Source organism: Pecten maximus, chromosome 17 (genome assembly GCF_902652985.1).
Source record: "Pecten maximus chromosome 17, xPecMax1.1, whole genome shotgun sequence".
NCBI lineage: Eukaryota > Metazoa > Mollusca > Bivalvia > Pectinida > Pectinidae > Pecten > Pecten maximus.
The window spans coordinates 33,272,591-33,299,896 of NC_047031.1; the positions used below are offsets into that span (position 1 = coordinate 33,272,591).

At 38.4% G+C, this 27,306-nt stretch overlaps 1 protein-coding gene across 1 annotated transcript; it reads left to right on the forward strand.

Moving 5' to 3' along the window:
• Window positions 1-12,999: 12,999 nt before the first annotated feature.
• Window positions 13,000-20,297, forward strand: LOC117315987 (dermatopontin-like). The gene is made up of 5 exons (XM_033870466.1): window positions 13,000-13,392; window positions 14,495-14,705; window positions 18,568-18,699; window positions 19,634-19,757; window positions 20,196-20,297. Exons 1-5 carry the CDS (start codon window positions 13,378-13,380, stop codon window positions 20,245-20,247), a joined length of 534 nt encoding a protein of 177 aa, XP_033726357.1. The 5' UTR covers window positions 13,000-13,377; the 3' UTR covers window positions 20,248-20,297.
• The last annotated feature ends 7,009 nt before the right edge of the window (window positions 20,298-27,306 follow it).

A 27,306-nucleotide genomic window follows, 5' to 3' on the forward strand; every position in this document is an offset into this window, starting at 1 on the left:
ATACATTTGGGCCAAATCGATCAATAATTTATGAACCAATTTTAAGCCTATTCGCCTGTGGTGATTGACCACTGATCCTTCTATAATTTTTCAACACATTATTCATCAATTTGCCTCCTTTTCCTCTCAACAACTGTCTGGCACAAACTTCTAACATACTTTTTAACAAGCATTATGTTCATGACCTTTCCATAGAGTAGATTTTCACATACATTGTATGTTGAATTTTTTCCACATTTCAGTTATGGATACACTGCCTGCAGTGAAGTCAGTCATTTGGAATGATTTGATGTTTCTCCTGAGTACAAGAAGCTGTATGTAGATCACAGAGCTGTAGGTATTACAATATCATTTAACTTAAATATACCTGCATGTGATACAGTTTACCATATACATTGTATAACTTATACCTGTGATACAGTACACCATTTAAACTGTATAACTTATACCTGTGATACAGTACACCATGTACACTATATAGCCTATACCTGTGATACAGTATACCATATACACTGTATAACGTATACCTGTGATACAGTATACCATATACACTGTATAACTTATACCTGTATCACAGGTATACCATATAAACTGTATAACTTATACATGTGATACAGTACACCATGTACACTGTATAACTTATACATCTGATACAGTACACCATGTACACTGTATAAATTATACCTGTGATACAGTACACCATGTACACTGTATAACTTGTAATTTTCATTTATGTTGATTTTTTTTCTCATTTCAGTTATGGATATACAGTGTGAAGTGAACGCAGTCATTTGGATTGATTTGATGTTTCTCCTGAGTACAAGAAGCTGCATGTAGGTCACAGAGCATATAGGTATTACAATATCATTTAACTTAAATATACCTGTGATACATAATACCATGTACACTATAACTTATACCTGTGATACAGTACACCATATACACTGTATAACTTATACCTGTGATACAGTACACCATGTACACTGTATAACTTATACCTGTGATGCAGTACACCATGTACACTGTATAACTTATACATGTGATACAGTACACCATGTACACTGTATAACTTATACATGTGATACAGTACACACCATGTACACTGTATAACTTGTAATTTTCATTTATGTTGATTTTTTTTTCTTATTTCAGTTATGGATATACAGTCTGAAGTGAACGCAGTCATTTGGATTGATTTGATGTTTCTCCTGAGTACAAGAAGCTGCATGTAGATCACAGAGCATAAAGGTATTACAATATAATTTAACTTAAATATACCTGTGATACATAATACCATGTACACTATAACTTATACCTGTGATATAGTACACCATATACACTGTATAACTTATACCTGTGATACAGTACACCGTATACACTGTATAACTTATACCTGTGATACAGTACACCATGTACACTGTATAACTTATACATGTGATACAGTACACCATGTACACTGTATAACTTATACCTGTGAAACAGTACACCGTATACACTGTATAACTTATACCTGTGATACAGTACACCATGTACACTGTATAACTTATACCTGTGATGCAGTACACCATGTACACTGTATAACTTATACATGTGATACAGTACACCATGTACACTGTATAACTTATACATGTGATACAGTACACACCATGTACACTGTATAACTTGTAATTTTCATTTATGTTGATTTTTTTTTCTTATTTCAGTTATGGATATACAGTCTGAAGTGAACGCAGTCATTTGGATTGATTTGATGTTTCTCCTGAGTACAAGAAGCTGCATGTAGATCACAGAGCATAAAGGTATTACAATATAATTTAACTTAAATATACCTGTGATACATAATACCATGTACACTATAACTTATACCTGTGATATAGTACACCATATACACTGTATAACTTATACCTGTGATACAGTACACCGTATACACTGTATAACTTATACCTGTGATACAGTACACCATGTACACTGTATAACTTATACATGTGATACAGTACACCATGTACACTGTATAACTTATACCTGTGATACAGTACACCGTATACACTGTATAACTTATACATGTGATACAGTACACCGTATACACTGTATAACTTATACCTGTGATACAGTACACCGTATACACTGTATAACTTATACCTGTGATACAGTACACCGTATTCACTGTATAACGTATACATGTGATACAGTACACCGTATACACTGTATAAATTATACCTGTGATACAGTACACCATGTACACTGTATAACTTATACCTGTGATACATTACACCGTATAAACTGTATAACTTATACCTGTGATACAGTACACCATGTACATTGTACACTGTATAACTTATACCTGTGATACAGTACACCATGTACACTGTATAAATTATACCTGTGATACGTACAGTACACCATGTACACTGCCTAATGTATACCAGTGATTCTCTACATCTTGTACACTATATAATTGATCTGATATCATCCAATGCTTTCAGGTAATATTTTAAGTACGTTTTCTGTATCTTGAGACACCTATATTTCATAGATAAAGTTAGCTTCTGCAAGTTTTCTTTTTGTTAAATTAGATTAACATTATGTCATTGAATAAGCATCTTTACAAGTATCAACTTTTATTCAAGTCATTGCTTTACAAATGTTTTTTGATTTTTAATAAAAAAAGGGGACTGAATAACTTGAAATAAGTAACTTAAAGCAATTATTTGTAATTATATTTAGCTATTTAAAGTTGAATTTAAGATAGCTTAAATTACCTATTTCTTTATTTAAGGTACAATGGAATCTGCAACAAAGCCTTATTGCTGTGTTGTGTGCTCAAAGAGGACTAATGCCAAGGACAGAAGACCTGTAGGAGGCATAACCAACAAAGCATTTAGAAAATACCTAGAAAAATGTTTCATGATCAAAGCGGTTGATGGTGACATTACTTGTGGAAAGTGTCGCATGAAATTTAATAATAAGAAGACATCTCAACATATTGTTGCCAATAATTCTATTTCAGATGTCCCCAAAGAGGTTGATGTTGTAGGCAAAGTAAAGTCTCCTCGCAACATTTCTCTCAAGTTGTCGTCTGTGGCAGGATCGTCAAACAGCACTTGTTGTGTATGTCGAAAAGGGATGAGAAAGTCCATTGTAGTGTCAACATTTACAAGATTTAACACTTTTGTAGATCATAACATTATCATCAAACAAGGTGCAAGATGTTGTCCAAAGCATTTTGAAGGAAGCATGAAGTTTACCTCTGATGCCCTATTGTTATTGCAACAGAATACCAAATCTGTCACAGAATTCAACAAGACTGATTTATTACATTTAGTTACAAGTTTGCGTGATGCTGCACTCAAAAACAAAGAAAAACGCATGGATTTTGATGGTGATTGTTTCACAGATGCAGATTACCTGAACCTGATGGGAGTCAGCAAAGACTCGTTTGATGACATCTGTAAACATGTTAAAGACATACGTCATACAGCCGTTAGAAGTATTAGGACATGTCTTGGAATTTTCTTGACCAAACTGCGATCTGGAATGTCAAACAAAATGTTGTCCACTCTGTTTAATGTTGGTCCAGATGCTATAAAAAGAGCAATTACATCAGGAAGAAAGGCATTAATGACAGACTTTGTTCCAAAAAACATTGGCTTCAATCATGTTACAAGGGAGGAAATTATTTCAAATCATACAAGACATTTAGCACAAACATTATTTGGAGGACCCCTTCTACCAGCAATACTTGTCATAGATGGCACATACATCTACATTCAGAAGAGCTCCAAGTTTCAGTTTCAGCGTCGGTCCTACAACATGCACAAACACAGGCCTTTGGTTAAACCAATGATCTTCGTTTCAACTACTGGTTATATTGTCAGTGTGCTTGGTCCATACTTGAGTGACTCCAAAAACAATGATGCTGAAATTTTGAAACATGCATTAAAAACAGATGAGGAGGCCATAAGATCATGGTTACAGGAAGATGACATTTTCATCATTGACAGAGGCTTTCGGGATTCTATTGATTTCTTGGAGGCTATGGAAATCAAATCAGAAATGCCCTCTTTCTTAAAAAAAGAATCAGAAGCAACACACAGTAGAGGAAAGTAACACATCTAGGCTGGTGACAAAGCTGAGATGGGTAGTAGAGTCTGTCAATGGACGCTTGAAGACTTGGAGATTTCTAAATAACATTGTTCCAAATTCTCAGATACCCTACATCAGAGACTATGTACAGATTGTATCCTGTTTGTGCAATAAATATTTGGCTCCGATGGTGTCAACTGATCAAGAGGATGATGTTCTGTTAGGATGCAAGATGTTGCACTTGTCAAAGCAAAATAATGAACTGATGGAAAGAGTTATAAGTGAAAGGCTAGACATGCTTAATGCATGCTGGCAAAAGTTAGAGGATGTTGGATGTGCATTGGCTTTCCCAAGACTTGATGAGACAGATTTAAGGAACATAACCTTAGGTGTTTATCAGCTCAAACTCAAAAAGTCCTACGCCGAAGAGCACATGAATGATGACGGTGACTACGAATTGTATGTGCATAACATGGAGGAAGGCCTACTAATGGGGAAAATCCAAAGTCGCCATACATCGTCAAAAATGTACAAGATGTGGATAGGGTATGACGAGTGTAGAGTGAAAAGTTGGTACTGTCAGTGTAAGTGTGGAGCCAGAGTAGTTGGTACATGTGCCCATATAACCTCAGTTATTTGGTATCTTGGATATGCTAGAAATGAAAACTTGAAATTTGGCTGTGGGAAGGACTGGACAGTATACTTGAAAGATGCGAAGGATATCCCAGAACCAGTTCAGGTTGATGCAGATAGTGATGTGGAAGAGTGAATTATAAAGTAAACCGTACAGTTGAACCTCTTTTAGAACTTGTCTCAAAGACCCTGTTTTAATTTGTAGGTCCCAACCTAATTTCACTTGGATAATTTAAAGTGTTGTCGTGGTCCTGATGACTTAAGAATAACAAGGTTTTACTGTCATTAGTTAGAATTGTTCATACGAAGCAGAGGACAGTTTTACTGATGTAATGGGTAGGCTTTGTATTATGTACACTAATACACCTTTGAAATTGTACATTTACTGATATATATACATTTATACAGATGCACCAGGCTTATATGTTTTGTGTTGAGAAAATGTGAATATGAGTAGCTATATGTTTCAATAATAACCAATGTTAAAAGGCTCTTCAGATGTGAGGGAGCGGGTAGTTACAGATTAACAAGTGTGCATATCACATCAAGGCTAACAATGAATATCAGAAGTAGTATGTTTGTTTTAAATGAATGCTATATTTGGCATTTCTGATACACTGAAAAGTCTTTGTCAGGCTGATATTTTTTTTTAAACTCTCTGCAATTTTACAAATTATCTATTGGAGTCATACCTTATTGATGGTTGATGTTATATCTGATAAACACTGATAATTAGAACCTGTATACTCAAAAAGCTTGCTGGATCCAATGGGGTCTTACATGTAAGAGCATATTCTTGATTTTACACCAACTGAATATATTCCATAGTTTTAAAAACTTTTCATTGCAAAGCAAATAAGTTTAAGATACAGACTAGTAGACTCTTGTTTGTGTATATATCTATATTTACATTTGGATGGCAAAGCCATGATATAAACAAACTAAACAAATTTGCAGTCTATGAGAGTATAACTGACACCCAAAGCGTGACACCATTCTATGCATAACTGACACCCAAATCGTGCATTCGGGTGTTATTCATACGCGACCGGATCCCCCGGAACTACTTGCAACCAATGTAAACAAATGGCTCATCATGCTATCGGATAGAGTACGAGACCAGAAAACAAATTCTTAAAATGTAAAACGAAAATAAAGGTAAGAATGGTTAACAATCACGAAAATGGAAACAAAACAAGATTTAATAAACACATATGTTGACAGATATTTGTTCCGGGGCCAGAGTGGAAAATCATTACACACCACATTGTTTGCGCGCCACCGCCATCCAGTGTTTGAATGACAAAAAAATTGAAACCCGACACATCATGTTTATGTCAAATCATAAGAACGAGGCTTCTCTCCGGTCGTACAATAGAAAAGTTTCTTCTTTACAAAAGAAAGCATCAATTGGTGCATTATCGTGTCTAACGCATCCTAAACTTGAAACAGCCATGGTACCCGTCACAAGCAACGTTGTCGCTGAAGCTCGTCCAACTCCCTCGGCCACTGTCACTTCTCTCATTGGTCGTATTCCTGACACCGGTGCTGTTGTAGCTACTATAAACTGTAATCAAGTTTCCATGCAATCAAAGAACATGTTTACATCTGGTTTTTTGGCGAATTCCACTTTCTCCCACTGCACATTCAACTTTCATAGCTAAACTCTGTCAATGCTGTCAGCCGTTGCGTGCGCGTGATGACGGGTGAAATTTCCATCCGCATAATTGTTCCGGATGGTAAATAAAAAAAAAAAATCCGAAATCGTTAACAAACTGAATAATTCATCCGTATATTCTGAAATACTGACTACCTATATTATTGATATTGTTATTAAAATATCTGATGATGTTTTCAGTATTTTTTTAAATGATTTCCACGTACTATTTTTTTAATTTTTTTTTTTGCCAATCAGCACGTGAATCACAATAGGCTGTTCAATTTGTTGACCTCTGACAGTGGAAACGTCGGTAAAAGTCAGATTTCAAATCATAATGAAAATCAAAGTTGAAATCGAAAAGAAACTAATATAGAAAACGTAAATATAAGCATTAAACTGTCTTTTTATGGATTATATGGTCTATATAGACCATATAATCCATAAAAAGACAGTTTAATGCTTAAGTAGATCTGTGTTTACACCTAGGCCTGTCAGAAGCCACATGTACATTTATTTTCACTGAACATGAATGTGATGCTTTTCTCATGCATAAATATCAACTTTGGCTATAAAGTATCATTTATTTGTGTAAACATGCTGAAGAGCATTGATCCTTTGTATGAACTTCTTGATAGTAATCATGTTATTTGTCTACATTGTATCTATCTGTAGACCAAGCATTGTCCTTACTATGGATTCTTTAAAACTAGAGCACCAAGAGTACCAGTTTTGAAGTTAATCAGTGTCACCACAATGTTTAAGGAAAGTCTTTTCATTTACATAAATTGTATTCCTTTGTATATATATATTTCAATTTCTACTGAGTTTGATTCAATGGAACCTGCCTAATGTTGTCCATTTCATTTGCCCATGCTTTTAACAAGATTAACATTGCATGTATAAATACATATTCTCAGTATAATTACGCAACTGGACATTTGGATTTAACTCTTGGATAAAGTTGTTTTTATCTTCAAAATGCATATTAATGACTTAAGGTTAAATGTTATTAAAATTATTCTACTTGAATATTGGAAAATGTCAAGGATAAGCTCAGACCCTGAAACTACAACAGTAGTCTAGTACTATAGCACTGTTATGTCTAATAAAGGGGTAATATTTGCATTCCACAAAAATGTTCTTTGTTATTATTAAAATGTTTAAATTAGAATTTCTTCTCGTTTTCATACTTCAATACACACTACTAACACATTTGGTTTATTTGTAACAAACATGGAAGTATGCGACATCATAATTTAAAAGAGACATAAAAAAGCAATATGACGTCAACATTCATACCGCGACGTTGACATCATCATTCTCAAAACATGACGTTAAAACATGCTTAATGCAAAGAGGTGTATCTCAAAAGTCAGTCAAGGTATCGCTTTATGAATTTACATGAACAAGAAATGTATCTTATATTTTATCTTGACCAAAAATGAACGGTTTTTGAGGGGATGCCAAAAATGCCCCTTACCACCCCAGGTCCTTTCCTGTTGGTGGTGCATTGCCCATGCCGTTGTGGTCACAAATCTATAAAGTATAAAGATTTAGGTCACTTGGTTTGTTTTTTATCGCTCCTCAAAGTTGTACCTTTCAGAAGCTGTCTAAGTGTTGATAAGATGTGCATGTTATGTAAAATATTAATGAAAATCTAATCTAATGATGGTCACCGTAAAGAATACATTCATGGCATGATTGTGACAAAAAATCATGTTTCCATCGCGCCATTTGGCTGTTTTATGGAAGAAACAATCTCAAAAATGCCATTTTCGATGATAACATTTTAGACACAAAAACTGTGTTTTTTAGAGAATACACCCTTTAGTGGGCGTTGGATGCAAACCAATTTTTATCCTATTAAACAGTACATAATATGCTATTGATGAGAGGAAAAATCATCAACATGTAAGTGGTGAAACATTTTCAAATCTTGGGTTGAATTAGCCTATGGTTGAATTGCCGATTTTCGACTTTCTTTAGATAATTAACAAAAACACTAGAGTATTTGCTCGGTATGTGGAGAATATGTACACAGATATGAAAAAAAGTGAGAGAAACACTTTTTCATAAAAAAATTCCAAGATGGCTACTTCACATGTCCCCGTGGTTGAAGACATTGGCTGACAAATAGACAGAACAACAAACAAAACGTGTTCCTTATGATTTTGGTTGGTTTTCGCATTTACGGGAGTGTTCATAGCTACGGGCGATTGTATAATACCTATATTTATAAGTTTGGTTAGTCACATGGTAACGGGGATCTTTCATATCGAGCCCGAAACATACTTTCGACATATGCACTCCGTTGCCGCATGGAAAACTATTTCAAGTTTTGTCGGAATTTCTTCACCTGTGGTTGTAATGGTCGAGGGTTTTCCAGCGCCCTGTAATACCCAAGGTAGTACAAGATACTGGATATGTGCGCACTGGCAGTATTAGTCCTTTATTGGGGCCTCATCATCGGGTGAAACGGTGAACCGTATCCAAACGTTATATTTCGTTTGGCTTTTGTGTCGAGAATATATTTGACATCGGAGAAGGTCTGGGGAGTGCTGGTAAAGCCACACCTCATAGTCTCCGTCATCACTTAAATGTTCGGCGATGTAACGAGGAGCCAGATATATCTGATACGTTCCACACGTAATGGTTCTCAAGTAATCGAGATCGAGACTTGGAAACAGTACGGAAGATGCATCCATCTTGACAAACTCGGACCTTGCCCGTCTAGATAGATCCGGATCTGTCTTGACTCTCTGAGCTAAACCATTCGGTGTTGTCAAATGGTCCTTCATACGTTCAGCCATTAGCCTATCTTTGGCATCTCTCTCTGGAGATCGCTGGTAGATCGGTCCTCTAATACCATTCAGACAGGCTGTGACGGTTCGAAGCAAAGCCTCGATGACATTGATAAAGCTGTTAGACACCAATTGCGTTCGGAAGAACGTCCGGTGTTTCAGACGACCATGATAGGATTCCACAATCCACCTCGATTTGGTGATAGTTCTGTCAAGAATTGCTTGGACGTCAGAATGCTGACTTTGACCGGGTTTCAGGTATGACGGCATGCTAGCATTGAGGCCAGAGGCTTCGAGAACTGGTAGGACATCTCTAAAACCTCGGTCAACGACAACATTGCCATCTGGTTGTAGTCAAGTAACTAGCTTGTCCATGACTTTTTTGTAATTGTAGCATCATTTTCGCTGCCAGTGAGTGGTCCTACTGTGTCCAGAATGTAGCCATCTGGTAAGGCGATGCTCATGAATTTGAGATAGTTTCTCTTCTTCTGGCCACAGTAGGACATTCTCTGGAGCTTGTGGTTGGAGCTTTTCTGGATATAAATATAGGTGCCATCTAATATGGCAGTGGCTTTATCTCCAAAAAAATGCTTCTGAAAAGACAGTATTGTGCCCGAGCAACTGTTCTCTTGTCAAGTGATCCGGACCTAGAAATTGTGGGACTATCGATGGAAATGTTGGTTTTCAGTTTTACCCAGAACAGTAATAGAGCATCGTGTGTAGTCTTGGTATATATACCAGATGAAAGATATGGGTAACAGTGCGAGTGGATTTCGAGGAACTGATCTTTGGACCAACCTGTCCAGGCCATGCATGCCGAGTTATAAAGAGAAAAAAAGCTTATTGCAAACGCAGACTGGTTCTGTGAAAGGACGTGCGACACCTCTAGGAGGTCATTAATGATTTCGGACGTATTTCCTGGTTCTGCTCGGGTTCAGGTTCAGGCTGATTTTTGTTCCGAAGATACTTCATGTAGCACTTCTGGCAAATAAGTGCTTGTTCCTTTGCTGACATCAATCCTTGTTGCACCAGCGTATCTAGGAGCCATTTATATTGTGGACTACTTACATTGCATGCACTTCTGTTCTTATTGCCACTATGTTTCTTGAAGTATAGTTGACAGCCTTCTCCAACACATTTACCCTCCATCTTGAAACAATAACGATTGGTTAATGAAGCGTCGATAAAGTAACAAAATAGCAAGCCACCGATGTTTATTTAGTCGTTAGATATCATAAAACTGTCATGAAAATATCCGCTCTGATATTCAATATAAAATTGTGTATATAATAAGCTATATAATAGGGCTTAAGACAAGGTTGTTACTCATTTCCCCTTTTCTTTCAATTTATAACCACATTCAGGCGGCGATATGAGAACGTTCCACCCCATGGAATTAGCTGATTTTTGGTACACATATGAAACAAGTAAAGCTCTGTCCGATTTTGTGATGGAAATTTGCATCCAAAACTATATAACGGGAGAAAATTGTAATTTTATGGCATTTTTCTTCATAATTGTGTCTCTGCAAGTGCATTTTAATCCGAGAAAATTTTTGATTGATGTTTTATGAATAAACACGATGTTTTGGAAATATTTATCAAAAGAAATTTATACTATGTTGCGAATTACAATTTCGAGATAACCTTCTTTTATTTATGACCCTGTCTTTGATGCTCAAAATGACAACTTTATAAAAAATACATTTTCACTGACATTATGAAATATGGGTGTCGGAAAGGTGTAAAATTATTCTTAAAAAACTGTAGTTGAGCTAGATAAGAAATTATACGGGGACAGGCTCCTATGGAGAATTAACATTACTGGAAGCAGGCCCTTTCTTGCGTATTGCCCGCGGGCTATACGATTTTAAACATTGAAAATTGCCTTCTGCGGGCTATCTGATGACGCGGGCTATCTGACGAAATGTTTTCAAAAACCATTGAAAACTGCGGGCTATACGACATATATTAAAAGCATGATATGAACACATACAGATTTTCACAAAATTTAATAAAAAAATAAAGTTAATAACGGACGTAATTGGAGATTCTGACCAGTACAAATCATGTAAAAACAACTCACAGCTAGACCCCGAGCCCGAATTACGTTTATTAGCACTGTTCACCAAATCCTTAGCTAGGTAATGTATAACGCATCGGTACTAAGGGGATTCCCCAAATCGTGTACAGGGTAAACGTTTTCATGTTTTACGATTGATATACATTTTGTATAGCTACCCGGTATATATAAGTAAAATATATAGTATGTCATTGTAATTGGTTGAAAATATTAAAAATAAAAACAGTAAAACATTTCTGATTTGTCCCGAGCGCTTTCGCAGCTCTAGTTGTTTATTTGTATATACATATATAGCAGATAACCCGCGGGCAATGCGACGGAGCGGGCTATCTACAGAATTAAAAACATAAATACCAAAGTTTGGTAAGTGCGGGCAATCTAACGAAGCGGGCAATACGCAAGAAATTACGGTAATCTTTCTTACTCCAAACATCATTAATACGTATTTTCCTGCTGTACCGACACATGTAATATTTTGATTACTTCCTTTTCCTAAAAGCTTTTATCGACGAAAAACACCCAATATATTCGTATCATTCCTTCACAGTATCACAAAACTTCTTTTTACAATTTAATCTGGCAATAGACAACCATACCAAACTTCATTATGAACACTTCTTTATGTAACCGATAGGACGTTAAATGATACTGAACGAAACCGAATAAAAACCAGCATGTTGGTACAAGCAATACGTCTAGGATCTTAGTATCTAGAACTGTTTACGTGAAATGGATCTTTATATCATAGGACATGCTATTAAAATATACGATGACTATATACTATTGACCATTAGGTACATTTTTACATTTTACATTCCACTGGCTCTCATTATAAGTAAGGCGTCAGTCCACACTGATTTTGGAGCAGATCACAAGGTAGTTCTTTGCTTATTCCATCCTTCATATCACATTCAACACTTGTATACGGTGCCATAATTAATTTGTTTTGTTCCGTTTTGGGGTTTAACATCCTCGCAACAACCATGTTTTTATATCAGGACGGGTTTCTAGGTGACAATAACGATAATTACAAGAAACAATTTTCTTATAATATGATACATCATTATTATAATCAACAACAGAATAACATCAATGTAACAGCAGCATTGTTTGGATACTTGCTTTTTAGCATGGCGTTTATTCATAACAATATTTTACTTTAAAAAATGACAAACATATTTCGAAAATACTCACTGAATTCAGTACATTAAGCAATATGAAAAGTATACATTTGTACTTTATCAACAATACCACTGCATTTCAATGGCAGAGTAACAATGATTATGGTACAACAGGTATCTTAAATAACTCCCAATGATGTACCTACCGGTCTTGTGACATGTACAGTAGTGGAGTGATACTGACAAAGGTATCGAAGTTGTTCTTCAATAACTCAAAATGATGTACCGGTCTTGTGGCTACACTACACAAACATTTGTAATTACGATGTTATCACTATTGGTAGTGGTTAACGTGTAAACGACGCAAGTGTGATTGATATAGAGGGTCGAACAGTGGCTATGTCATATTGAATGTATTAATCGAATTTGATATTTTGATATAACTAGTATTTATTAGATAATAAGCCAAAAACCTTAAACTTTCGTTTTTACATCAGACAGGCGAAATCCGGCTCGGATGGCACGATACCGTCTACCCACACAGTCATATATTAATATGACGTCACAATAGTGTCACCTCGTCCCGAAGGTGATGCCCGGCCGTGTGTGACTACATTCGGTGTAGTCTGCACTTGGTCAAAGTCGTATTAGGACGTATTTTATCCATACTTGTGTGATCTTATACTACACCTGAAATCGTCGGCATTATAGATTTTAGTATATAACAGAATATATCCGGTCACCGTTTACAACAATATGTATGACATACCTGGATAACATGACCGAAACTTACAGTTGTGATAAATAATTGTGTCTTGTTTGTAAGAGCATATGGTCGTTCATGGTTTCTACTTTCTATAGATTAACCTACACCTGACCAGCCCCGAAACAAAGGAAGATCACGCGAATGACGTGGTATTACGTTGTTTCTTATCTCTAGGTTAGATATTGGACTTGTGGTCCCTGACCTCCTGTGTATGTTTTACTGTGGATAGCCATGGCAAGATTAACGGTGAGTACTGTAAACTGACCAACACAATATCTAAAGGATTATAACCAGTACCTTTATATTGTTTATAACCAGTAACTATTATTTAGTGTAGCAATATTTTTGTTCAAAATCCATTCAAATATACATCGTATTTATGGTTTGGAACCTTGGTTTGGTTTGGTTTACTTTGTTTAACGTCTTATTAACAGCAAAGGTCATTTAAGGACGGCCTCCCGTGCGTGCGAAATGTATGCGTGTGATGAGTGCGTATGTGTGTTTTGGGCGGATCTTTTGCCGATTTAGAGTGCTACCTCACTGAAGCATACTGCCGAAGACACCCAGCAGCACACCCCACCCGGTCACATTATACTGACAACGGGCGAACCAGTCGTCCCACTCCTAATTTGCTGAGCGCTAAGCAGGAGCAGCAACTACCATTTTTTAAGACTCTGGTATGTGTTGGCTATGGGACAGAACCCAAAGCCTTCCTCACAGGGGCGAACGCTCAACTAAAGGCCAAAAGTGAGGCATTGTCAAGGGAGACATTAGGAAGAAGAAAGATGTTCAGAAAGAAGAGAAAAGATAAGATCCCAAGTTTAGTCGCCTCTTACGATCATGCAATGGGGGCAGCAGGTACAATTCTTACGCCCTATCTGTAGGGCATTGATTTGGAACCGGAAAACAAGCTTAAAGCTTATATTGATTGTCGATAACCAGTTGATATACATTGTTTCATCCTACCATGGGACATCAACAATGTTAAGGGTCTAATGTTTTGAAACCAATGAAAATTTGTCAGTTCTCTGGTAACAATTGAAGGTCGTTCAAAATGCCATTTCAAATGTGCGTTTTGTTTTGGTCCTACCTGTTTGGCATTGTTTAGACTGATAAGTAAAACAAACAGTGGCCAATATCAGCCATCTTAGATTTAAACAGATGAAATCTGTTATCGATAATTACGAAAAAAAGTCCTTATGGAGAGGGGAAAGAAGGGGAAAGTTAAGAAAGACCAGTCTCACATAAAACCAATACATGTTAGTCAATGGTTAATATATATATTTAGGATCTCGTTTCTACACGTCCGTTAAATACATTTACCAAGCTCTACTTTTGTTAAATGCAGATATTTCTACTCTTATCACTCTTCGGAGGAAAAGTCTCGAGTTTTCTCGTTGACTACGTCAATGAACTTGATGGCCCGATGGATTTTTCCTGTGGAGGAAATACATCGTTACACCAATTAGCTAGTAGCCATGACAACCGAGCTGAGGACAGAAAATGGTCGTTCGGTTGCCTACCATCACGAAATGAGGTTATGAACTGTGTTTGGTCAGGTAAGTATATATAATTTTTTTCATCCATGCTACAAAACCATTGGCACATCATTGTGTCTTCAGCAAAACTCAAACAAAATATTTCCAAAGCCATCTGTATTAACCTATCTTAGACCTTCTTGTCTCTGCCGTAGCAACAGGCGCTTCCAATACATGCAGCAAAACACGTGCAAACGTAGTCCATAAACAGAGTCTAGATACGTTTAAATGCGAAATTAACAACATTGTTGTTAACATTTAACACTGACATGTAAATCAGCAAATGTTGTATATCTCTTTTCCTGCACAAAAATGCAGAATGCAGTATGTTGGCGAAACCAGCACAAAGCTGAACATCAGAATAAACAACCACCGTTGCTCCATCAAGCAAAACAAACATTAGCTGTTAATAGGACGTTAAACAAAATAAACCAAACCCAAACTAACCTGACTTTCCTGTGGCAAGGGATTTCAATCTACCTAGCTATAGTTGGAACGACATGCAGGTGGTTGCTATTGATCATTGCCATACAAGGGATAAAATGAAGCGTCGATCGAGGAAAATATACTGGATTACCAACTTATATAATTATAAACCCTCGAGGTTTGAACGAACGTTAAAGGGTTTGTTCTCTACTTGATCCAATGCTGGTATCTAACAATTCATCTAAATGATTATTCAATGTATTAATGTTTTCTTACTTCCTAAACTGTTGTTTTTAGCTTACCTGGACCGAAGGTCCCGTGAGCTTATGCCATGGTGCGGCGTCCGTCGTCCGTCAACATTTGCTTCAAATCGCTATTTGTTAAAAAGTTCTTATTTGATTTTGACCCAATTTAGTCAAACATCCTTGGCGGAAGGGGAACATACTTTGCATTAATGGTGACTCTGACCCCCAAGGGGCCAAAGGGGCGGGGCCCCATAGGGGAAATAGAAGGAATTCCTTCAAATCGCTATAAGTCATAAAGTTATCAATGAATTTGAACCCAATTTGGTCAGAAACAATTTGGTCAGAAACATGCTGTGGGGAAGGGGAACAGATTTGGCATAAATGGTGAATCTAACCCCCAAGTGGACAAAGGGATGGGGTCTAATGAGGAAATAGCAGAAATTCCTTTAAATCGCTTCTAGTCATAAAGTTATGAAATTATTTGAACCCAATTTAGTCAGAAACACCCCTGGCGGAAGGCAAACAGATTTTGCATAAATGGTGACTCTGACCCTCAAGGGGCCAAATGGGCGGGCCCCATAGGGGAAATAGAGGTAATTCCTTCAAATCGCTACTAGTAATAAAGTTATCAATGGATTTGAACCCAATTTGGTGAGAAACATTCTTGGGGGAAGGGGAACAGATTTTGCATAAAATGTGACTCTGACCCCGGAGGAGCCAAATGGGTGGGGCCCAATTGGGGAAATAGGGGTAATTCTTTTTAATCGCTACTAGTAATTAAGTTATGAATGGATGTACTAAAAACAATTATTGAGGTCTTTCAGACCCTAAGAGAGTTATTTCTTTAAATCAGTTGGGATCCCCACACCATAACTATATATAGCATTGTTTGAGATTGACAAACAAAACGAATTAAACATGAACACGAATATTATTTTGATATTTGGTCTAATCCAACCAGGTGAGCGACACAGGCCCCATGGGACTCTTGTTTGTCATTCCTAACAGCACAGTGCTCAATTTGGTCGTCTCCCATCGTCGATAATATTTTCACATTACACTGCTGCACCAATAATCAAATTTGGTCGCATCCCGTCGTCGACTTTATCTCGGCAGTCTAAAGTATATCCCATAGTGACATTTCGGCACTTGTAAATTTGTGTTTATACAGTCCTTATGCATATAATATAACTGTTCTCAATGACATTAGCCAATTTTATTCTTAACATGATATTTTGAGAGTTCTTCACTGTTTTTCACGGTAAATTTATTATATCCATTACCATTTTATGGACGGTAGAACATCAAGTATTTATGTAATGTCGTCCACCATAAACGCTGTATCAATATTTTCTCATTTTAGGACGAAACGTCTATCAACACTTTGGTATTTGCACGCGCGGGATATTTTTCAAATGTCTCGGCCGTTGTTCATATAGAATTCCATCATAGAACAATTATTTGTACATGTCAAGCTAGCCTCCGTCTTCAGCCCACGCCAGTCGAAGGGTTCATGGTTGTTATTTCAAAGGCTACCAAAAATACTGGGCGAATTTCCTCGACAATTTGACATTTTTCTTGTCCACACTGTCAGAAATACTTCTTTGCCCCATATGTATATTCTAATGGCAGTAATGTCACGCCCGATATCGCGCTGTAACCGTCTAGCCTTACCCACATGTTTGTCATTAGAGATAACATATACATGTCACCCGACAATCATAAAACTTTGATTGAAAGCCATAAAGACATGTTTGGTAACATATTGTCACACACTAAAAACAACGAAATGGTTTCGTCCACATAAGCCAGAGGCCTGATATTTTGTTAGTCTACTCTCGGTGTATGTGAACCTGTCCAAGTACATACATTATTATTGTTTGCAGACGTTCTAGGGTATTCATATTTGTTTTTAAAATTGTAACAGTCAAGATTAGTGTAAAGCTTAAATACAATCGCAGTCATGCAAATATTTGTTAACGTTTGGTTTGGTTTATTTTGTTTAACGTCCTATTAATGGCTAAGGGCATTTAAGGACGGCCTCCCGTGCGTACGAAATGCATGCGTGTGGCGAGTGCGTATGTGTATTTTCAATCTAATTAAAATCTAGATGGTGATTATCACTACGTTACATGTTCATGTAACGTAGTGAGAATGATCAGCTAGATTTTAATTAGATTGGTGTATTTTGGGAGGCTGCGATATGTTCGTGTTAGGTCTCCTTGTGATAGGCCAGAACGTTTGCCGATTATTAGTGCTACCTCACTGAAGCATACTGCCGAAAACACCGAGCAGGACACCCCACCCGGTCACATTATACTGACAACGGCCGAACCAGTCGTCCCACTCCTTATATGCTGAACGCTAAGCAGGAGCAGCAACTACCATTTATTTAAGACCCTGGCATTTCTTGGCTAGGGGACAGAACCCAATAGCCTTCCTCACAGGGGCGAACGCTCAACTAAAGGCCAAAAGTGAGGCATTGTCAAGGGAGACACTAGGAAGAAGAAAGTTGTTCAGAAAGAGCAACATACATTCATCAATAGTAAGCATCCATAACCCCATGTCACAGAAAACACCGAATACTCATGTCTCTGATTCTTGGTTGATACATTAATACACGAATACAAGCCCATAATGGTTTTAAATTTCATACAATGTGATTTGTGAATTTCTTCACAGCTATACTTTCAAAATTATTGTGTGAAATACACTCTTACAATAGCATAATAAAAGTGATTGTGATGTGCTTTTTTTTTGTATTTTTCTCTTCCTCTTTTCAATCTGTTAATGCTTAATATATATAATTGCTTAATTTTCTGAAACTCACTGATCCCACCAAAGTACTTACTTACCCCCTTTACGTAGTGGGCAATAAAGATATGTTGCTGATATTTGACATGCATTAGATCTGTATTTTTAATAAAAATGATCAGATATTAAAAACTGAAAATTAGATTGTATGTATAAATCAGACAGCTCGGCCACTAGTTGGTTTTTCAAGGTAGTGTTGCCTTTGGTTAAAGTATGTAAAACAAAACCTGACCGTATACTTTTGTTCTGTTTTGGAATCTCGCTGGACCCTCGACATTTTGTTAGACGCGCTGTTACAAATACACGAGAACGTTAAATATACTGTTTTAATCAGACGAGGTTAAGTTTTCGTTTAGCATGATGATATATTTTAATAATACCAAATCATCGAATTTCAGGCTACGTAAACGACTTTGATGGTCCTGTTCTGTACGAGTGTCCAGGAGATGATTTCATTAACGGTATTCGTAGTGTCCATGACAACGGTAAAGAGGACAGACGTTGGTCCTTCCAATGTTGTTCGCTTAGAGGTGAGTACCTTTTACTTTATTTATATATCCCTTATTACCACCAACAACACATTTGTTATTTGTATTTTCAAACGGCTTCTTGACAATTCGAGTTAGTAAGGGTCAAAGATTTTCAAAAGAGCGAACAAATCTGTATATCTAAAGCAAATCAAATATATGGGATGATATTTACAACTATAATATAAGCAAGTCTAAATAAGGACCCCTAATGGTACACCCCTGACCTTTGTATAATCCCTTCTGGTACACCCCTGACCTTTGTATAACCCCTTCTGGTACACCCACGACCTTTGTATAACCCCTTCTGGTACACCCTGACCTTTGTATAACCCCTTCTGGTGCACCGAGGACCTTTGTATAACCCCTTCTGGTACACCCACGACCTTTGTATAACCCCTTCTGGTACACCCGAGGACCTTTGTATACATTTGTAAATCCTAATGGTACATCGACGACCCTTGTATAAGCCCTAAACCCTTCCATTACGTTTCCTACCGTTCAGGTAAAGGTATGACAGGACTACATCAAATCTACTGAAGATCTCAAACGTCCTTTCCCTGCTTACTTACTAACTCTGATTGTTACAGTTCACAGTCTTTCTTCCTTTTCTTGTCAATGTCAAGGTCGTTTGCCGAAATCGTAAATACACTGAGTAGCTAATATACGTGTACTTTAAACATTATCTCATATTACTATTATTGGAATGTGAACTGCTTCCAACTGGTGTAGTAGGGAAGGCAACTCCTAAAATGTTTTTAGATATCCTCAACAATTTTAAATACAACAACTCTGTCTCCCAAAACACAATAACCCACTCACTTCACACACGCATGTCGCATAAACGAAAGGCCGGTCTTTTAATGACCTTTAATTAGCTGTTGAGATGACGTCGAACAATAATTGTTCAAAAATAAATATCGTCGTTATTTCATAGGTCACGTGAGAGACAAGTGCCATTTCACAGGGTATGTCAACCAGTATGACGGCCCGCTGTCATACACCGTACCTGACGACCAGCTGATACATGGCACCAATAGTATCCATGACAACGGCCCTGAGTAAGTGATCGAAATAAAACTTATTTATAGCATGCTCAGATTTTAACCATTGGTGTATCGTGTGTTAATTTTCTTCTGGATGTTAAAATTATTGTATAAACACAGTGTGTGGTAGAGATATATTAAACCGTTTATATACGATATTTTGAAATAAGTCCATTACTTCAAAATATCGTACATAAACGGTACGGTATCATGACTAGACAATGTGTTGTGGTAGGGGACATGTATTGTATCATGACTAGACAATGTGTTGTGGTAGAGGACATGTTTTGTATCATGCCTAGACAATGTGTTGTGGTAAGGGACATGTACGGTATTGTGACTAGACAATGTGTTGTGGTAAGGGACATGTACGGTATTGTGACTAGACAATGTGTTGTGGTAGAAGAAACATATTTTGTCATTGGGCTAAGCTTATGAATTTTTATTTTTCAGAGACCGCATATTTGCCTTTGAAGTTTGCCATTTTGTGGAGGGAGGAATGTAAAAGGAAATACATAAAAGGCAACATTCAGAATAAATCTAAGATTGATGTTAGCAATTTGTTTGTGTTTCTTTAAAGCAACTTTAACTGTAAAAATGTTAGAAAATGTTATCGGGGTCAATATTTACAACAAATTTGTAATTACTAACGACAATCGAAAGTATCCGTAACCTAAATCTGTCCAACACCATATCATTACAGTCGGTATGTCCTACAAGGATTCTTACAACAGAACTCAAAACGCTGTGCGGAATCGTCACTCGCAACCCTCGTGACTCTAGGCTTTGTCTTGTAGCATTTGTTTTCACAAACATCATCCGAGGTAAACGATGTTTTAAAACATATATTTAAAGACCATTTATGGTTTCAGTTTAGTTTAGTTTGTTTCCAAATGTAACACATATAGGAATTACAGTTCAATTATTGAGTAAAGATATTCTTTGGCATGCATTAGGTACACAAAAAAATTCTTGAAGTTTTAACTTTTACACTTGCATATAATTTAGTTAACTTGAATACAAAGGGGCGGCGATACAAATACGGTTTGATGGTTAAGGCTCTGGACATGGAGTGCATATATATAGTGGTGCTTGTCAAGATATATTGGTTTTAACAACTGAACTCGTCAGGTTAAAACGTCTAACCTAACAAATACGTTACCTACAGTGTTTCCAGAACTCAGGTTTGTCTTATTTTAATGTGTGAACATAAGATATGACTCGATTTAGATGTCATTTGAAGAAAGATTTCCAGGAAAAAGCTGAACCTTCTTGTAGATATTATAACTTTCAGCGAGAAACCTAAATTATGAGTGTTTTCAAAACTGAAGGCACGACTCATCGAGGTGATCTAGCGACGACCGTACTTGTGAAACATTGCGTTTGCGTGTCATTCCGTAAAAAAATTAAAAGCAATAAGAATATGGTTGGTTATTCAAGTTAGAATATTTCAACATGGCTATGTAATTGTATACGAAATCAGTAAGATTAAATAATTGGCCCGTTCTGCCATGTCGTTCAGTCATGTCATCACACTAATCTTTACGTCATTACGTATATTTTGCGCCATAATAAATATATCAAGTCACATTGACTGGGTAAATGGAAACGTCCCATCCGAGCCAGATTTCGCCTGTCTAACATAGCAACAAAAAATGAAATCCGGGTATCAGAGTTACGTCAGCCACACACACGTACACCAATATCGGGTATCGGCAAGGTCATCAACATGCATACATTAATGTTGGTATTATAGAGAGGCTAGGCCAATCATAGCGAGGTCATCCAGACACAAACTAATGTCGGGTATCATAGCGATGTCATCCACACACAAACTAATGTCGGGTATCATAGCGAGGTCACCACACACAAACTAATGTCGGGTATCATAGCGAGGTCATCCACACACAAACCAATGTCGGGTATCATAGCGAGGTCATCCACACACAAACTAATGTCGGGTATCATAGCGAGGTCATCCACACACAAACTAATGTCGGGTATCATTGCGAGGTCATCCACACACAAACCAACGTCGGGTATCATAGCAAGGTCATCCACACACAAACCAATGCCGGGTATCATAGCGAGGTCATCCACACACAAACCAATGTCGGGTATCATAGCGAGGTCATCCACACACAAATCAATGTCGGTATCATAGCGAGGTCATCCACACACAAACCAATGTCGGGTATCATACCGAGGTCATCCACACACAAATCAATATCGGTTATCATAGCGAGTCCATCCACACACAAACCAATGTCGGGTATCATAGCGAGGTCATCCACACACAAACCAATGTCGGTATCATAGCGATGTCATCCACACACAAACCAATTTCGAGTATCATAGCGAGGTCATCCACACACAAACTAATGTCGGGTATCATAGCGAGGTCATCCACACACAAACTAATGTCGGGTATCATAGCGAGGTCATCTACACACAAACCAATGTCGGGTATCATAGCGAGGTCATCCACACATAAACCAATGTCGGGTATCATAGCGAGGTCATCCACACACAAACCAATGTCGGGTATAATAGCGAGGTCATCCACACACAAACCAATGTCGGGTATCATAGCGAGGTCATCTACACACAAACTAATGTCGGGTATCGGCAAGGTCATCAACATACATTAATGTTGGTATTTAGAGAGGCCAGGCCATCCCCCCATACACACAAACCAATGTCGGTATCATAGCGAGGTCATCCACACACAAACCAATGTCGGGTATCATAGAGAGGTCATCCACACACAAACCAATGTCGGGTATCATAGCGAGTCATCTACACAGAAACCAATGTCGGGTATCATAGCGAGGTCATACACACACAAACCAATGTCGGGTATCATAGAGAGGTCATCCACACACAAACAAATGTCGGGTACCATAGCGAGGTCATCAACACACAAACTAATTTCGGGTATCATAGCGAGGTCATCCACACACAAACCAATGTCTGGTATCATAGCGAGGTCATCCACACACAAACCAATGTCTGGTATCAAAGCGAGGTCATCAACACACAAACTAATGCCGGGTATCATAGCGAGGTCATCCACACACAAACCAATGTCGGGTATCATAGCGAGGTCATCCACACACAAATCAATGTCGGGTATCATAGCGAGGTCATCCACACACAAACCAATGTCGGGTATCATACCGAGGTCATCCACACACAAATCAATATCGGGTATCATAGCGAGGCCATCCACACACAAACCAATGTCGGGTATCATAGCGAGGTCATCCACACACAAACTAATGTCGGGTATCATAGCGAGGTCATCCACACACAAACCAATGTCGGTATCATAGCGATGTCATCCACACACAAACCAATTTCGGGTATCATAGCGAGGTCATCCACACACAAACTAATGTCGGGTATCATAGCGAGGTCATCCACACACAAACTAATGTCGGGTATCATAGCGAGGTCATTTACACACAAACCAATGTCGGGTATCATAGCGAGGTCATCCACACACAAACCAATGTCGGTATCATAGCGATGTCATCCACACACAAACTAATTTCGGGTATCATAGCGAGGTCATCCACACACAAACTAATGTCGGGTATCATAGCGAGGTCATCCACACACAAACTAATGTCGGGTATCATAGCGAGGTCATCTACACACAAACAAATGTCGGTATCATAGCGATGTCATCCACACACAAACCAATTTCGGGTATCATAGCGAGGTCATCCACACACAAGCTAATGTCGGGTATCATACCGAGGTTATCCACACACAAACCAATGTCGGGTATCATAGCGAGGTCATCCACACACAAACCAATGTCGGGTATCATAGCGAGGTCATCCACACACAAACCAATTTCGGGTATCATAACGAGGTCATCCACACACAAACCAATGTCGGGTATCATAGCGAGGTCATCCACACACAAACTAATGTCTGGTATCATAGCGAGGCCATCCACACACAAACTGATGTCGGGTATCATAGCGAGGTCATCCACACAAACTAATGTCGGGTATCATAGCGATGTCATCCACACAAACTAATGTCGGGTATCATAGCGAGGGCATTCGCACACAAACCAATGTCGGGTATCATAGCGAGGTCATCCACACACAAACCAATATCGGGTACCATAGCGAGGTTATCCACACACAAACTAATATCTGGTATCATAGCGAGGTCATCCACACACAAACTAATGTCGGGTATCAAAGCGAGGTCATCAACAAACAAACTAATGTTGGGTATCATAGCGAGGTCACCCACACACAAACCAATGTCGAGTATCATAGCGAGGTCATCCGCACACAAACCAATGTCTGGTATCATAGCGTGGTCATCCACACACAAACCAATGTCGGGTATCAAAGCGAGGTCATCCACACACAAACTAATGTCGGGTATCATAGCGATGTCATCCACACACAAACTAATGTCGGGTATCATAGCGAGGTCATCTACACACAAACCAATGTCGGGTATCAAAGTGAGGTCATCCACACACAAACCAATGTCGGGTATCAAAGCGAGGTCATCCACACACAAACTAATGTCGGTTATCATAGCGAGGTCATCCACACACAAACTAATGTCGGGTATCATAACGATGTCATCCACACACAAACCAATGTCGGGTATCATAGCGAGGTCATCCACACACAAGCTAATGTCGGGTATCATACCGAGGTTATCCACACACAAACCAATGTCGGGTATCATAGCGAGGTCATCCACACACAAACCAATGTCGGGTATCATAACGATGTCATCCACACACAAACCAATGTCTGGTATCATAGCGAGGTCATCCACACACAAGCTAATGTCGGGTATCATAGCGAGGTCATCCACACGCATACATAACAATAAAAGCCACCAAACATTAAGACGCCTTATCCTTCCGGAACACCTGGTTTTATTCCTGTAACTCTGTATATAGATCGATATTTACTGTTGTCCGTAGACATTAAATAAAGGCATGTTTTATACAATAAATATGGCATTTAAGGACCTAATGAAGTATATCCGGCTTACACATTGGTCCCTGTAAGGAAGGTTATAGGTTATATGGCGTATACAAACCAACTTGCTTCTTGCTTCTTTTACCTTCACGTTAAAGTTTGATTTGGTTTAGTTTTGTTTAACGTCCTATCACCAGCTATAAACAATAAGGACGCCCCCTGTGTGGGTATGGTTTGCTTTATATTGGTTAATGTATTATCATGAAGGACGTCCTGCCCTGTGGTGATATGGTTTTGGTTTGTATTGGTTTACATAAAAAAAAACGCTGAACAAGACCAAATCAAACTAGATTGACGTTTAAATAATTAATATAAACATCCGAGATAGTTTGAAGTTGTATTGTTAAAAGTTCTTTCAGAAGCTATAATCTGTCGGGGGTGGCCTACCCTGTGTGCAAGATGAGCGAGTATGACAAGTTGCGTGTAAAACGTACGTACAGCGAGGTGATGAGAAAGGGTAGTAGGAATGAATTGAGCGCGTGTGTGTGTGGGGAGGGGGAATCTTTTGAAAAGTAAGTGTTAAAGCGATACTCGTACTGTTTACCATGATTGATTTCACACGTTCATATACTTTGTAGAAATATCATGATATTTCTCTGAATTTTTCACATGTCCTATGTTACAGATCAGACATTGTCCTGTCTGTCGGAATTATTTTGGCGGTCCCCTGTAACAGATGAGAGCTTGTCCTGTCTGTCCGGATTATTTGGCGGTCCTCTGTAACAGATCAGACCTTATTCTGTCTGTCCGGATTATTTGGCGGTCCTCTGTAACAGACGAGAGCTTGTTCTGTCCGTCCGGGTTATTTGGCGGTCTTTTGTAACAGACGAGAGCTTGTCCTGTCCGTCTGATTTATCTGGCGGTCTTTTGTAACAGACGAGAGCTTGTCCTGTCCGTCAAGATTATTTGGCGGTCCCCTGTTACAGATCAGACCTTGTCCTGTCTGTCCGGTTTATTTTGCAGTCCTATGTTACAGATCATACCTCATGTCCGTCCAAACAACAGATTTTAAGCTAACCTTCAGTTCGTTTCATTCAGTTGTAGTCGTCGTTATAACAGGTTGATCCTGTCTGAACAGTGGGATAAGGAACTATCATTACGGATACATGAATTTTTGTTTGAATAGCTGTCTAGTAAAATCAGACAACGCCTACCCCTGTCATTCTGAATAAAGCCATCGCTTTACAAAACAATGTCATATCAAAAATTGGATATTGTATTATTGCACATTTTCCCTTAAAACGGTAGTAGCAACTACACCCTGGATGTTTACAGAGCCAGAGAAAAGTGTTAGAATGTGGATTTTAGTCAAAATTTACTGGAGTATTTATATAGTTTGAAATAAGGTATTTCTATGGTGGTTCGTTAGGGCCAAGTATCAAATATCGCATTCTCGCAATCTCGACTTTCGGTCGAAAACGCGAGAATGCGAAAACGCGACGGCGAGAGAGCGAACACGCGAGAATGCAAAAACTCGACGGCGAGAGAGCGAACACGCGAGAATGCGAAAACTCGACGGCGAAATGCGAAAACGCGAGATTAATCTCGCACTCTCGCCGTCGCGGTTTCGCATTCTCGCCTTCGAGTTTTCGCATTCTCGCGTTTCGAACTAAGGTCGAGAGTGCGAGAATGCGAGATTATGCTTTAACGGCCGCCCTCGCACTCTCGCTACCTCGCGTAAGGAACATACATAATGATATACAAAACGTTGGTTATATATATATATATATGCGAGGAAGCGAGAGTGCGAGGGCGGCCGTTAAGGCATAATATCGCATTCTCGCACTCTCGACCTTAGGTCGAAAACGCAAGAATGCGAAAACTTGACAGCGAGAATGCGAAACCGCGACAGCGAGAGTTCGCCGTCGCATTTTCGCCGTCGAGTTTTCGCATTCTCGCGTTTTCGCTCTTTCGTATTCTCGCATTTTCGCTCCCTCGCCGTCGCGTTTTCGCATTCTCGCGTTTTCGACCTAAGGTCGAGAGTGCGAGAATGCGAGATTTGATATTTGGCCCTAACGAACCACCATATAGTTCATTGTTGCAATGATGTTTTAGGATGTAGATTCGGATAAAAGGTTAGTAGAGAAAAATTCTTTTGAAAATATACTGTATTCCATTGTCTTAGGTTACAGTCTCAGAAAAGTCAATGGTGGATGTGTCTATGTGCTCGATATCAAACTGTGTTGTCTAACAGTTTTACGTCTTCAATGACCACTGATACGATATACAGCGTCCACCCACTGGCACCATGATGGTATCCATGTTCTGTCAGATCATGTATATAAACTCAAACAGGTATTTTGTCAGTAACGCTGAAGCCCTGAAGTAATAAAGAGATCATAGGAGATGACCGGAAGCTTTATATAGATTAACAGAGATGTCAAAACCTGGATTAGAGCTGTAAGAGACAGATATTTGCAATTACATTACTGTGCGAAGAAGCCACACTCCTACATCAACTCCCACTAAAGTGCAGTCAAATCTTTCACTCTTTTCACATACGGAAAGCTGACAAAATCATAAGCCCTTGC

Excerpts from the sequence above, each read along its gene's own strand:
- LOC117315987 (XM_033870466.1), top strand. Across the intron at positions 18,700-19,633 it reads CCAATGTTGTTCGCTTAGAG|GTCACGTGAGAGACAAGTGC; the intron begins GTGAGTACCTTT and ends GTTATTTCATAG. Across the intron at positions 19,758-20,195 it reads ATCCATGACAACGGCCCTGA|AGACCGCATATTTGCCTTTG; the intron begins GTAAGTGATCGA and ends TTTATTTTTCAG.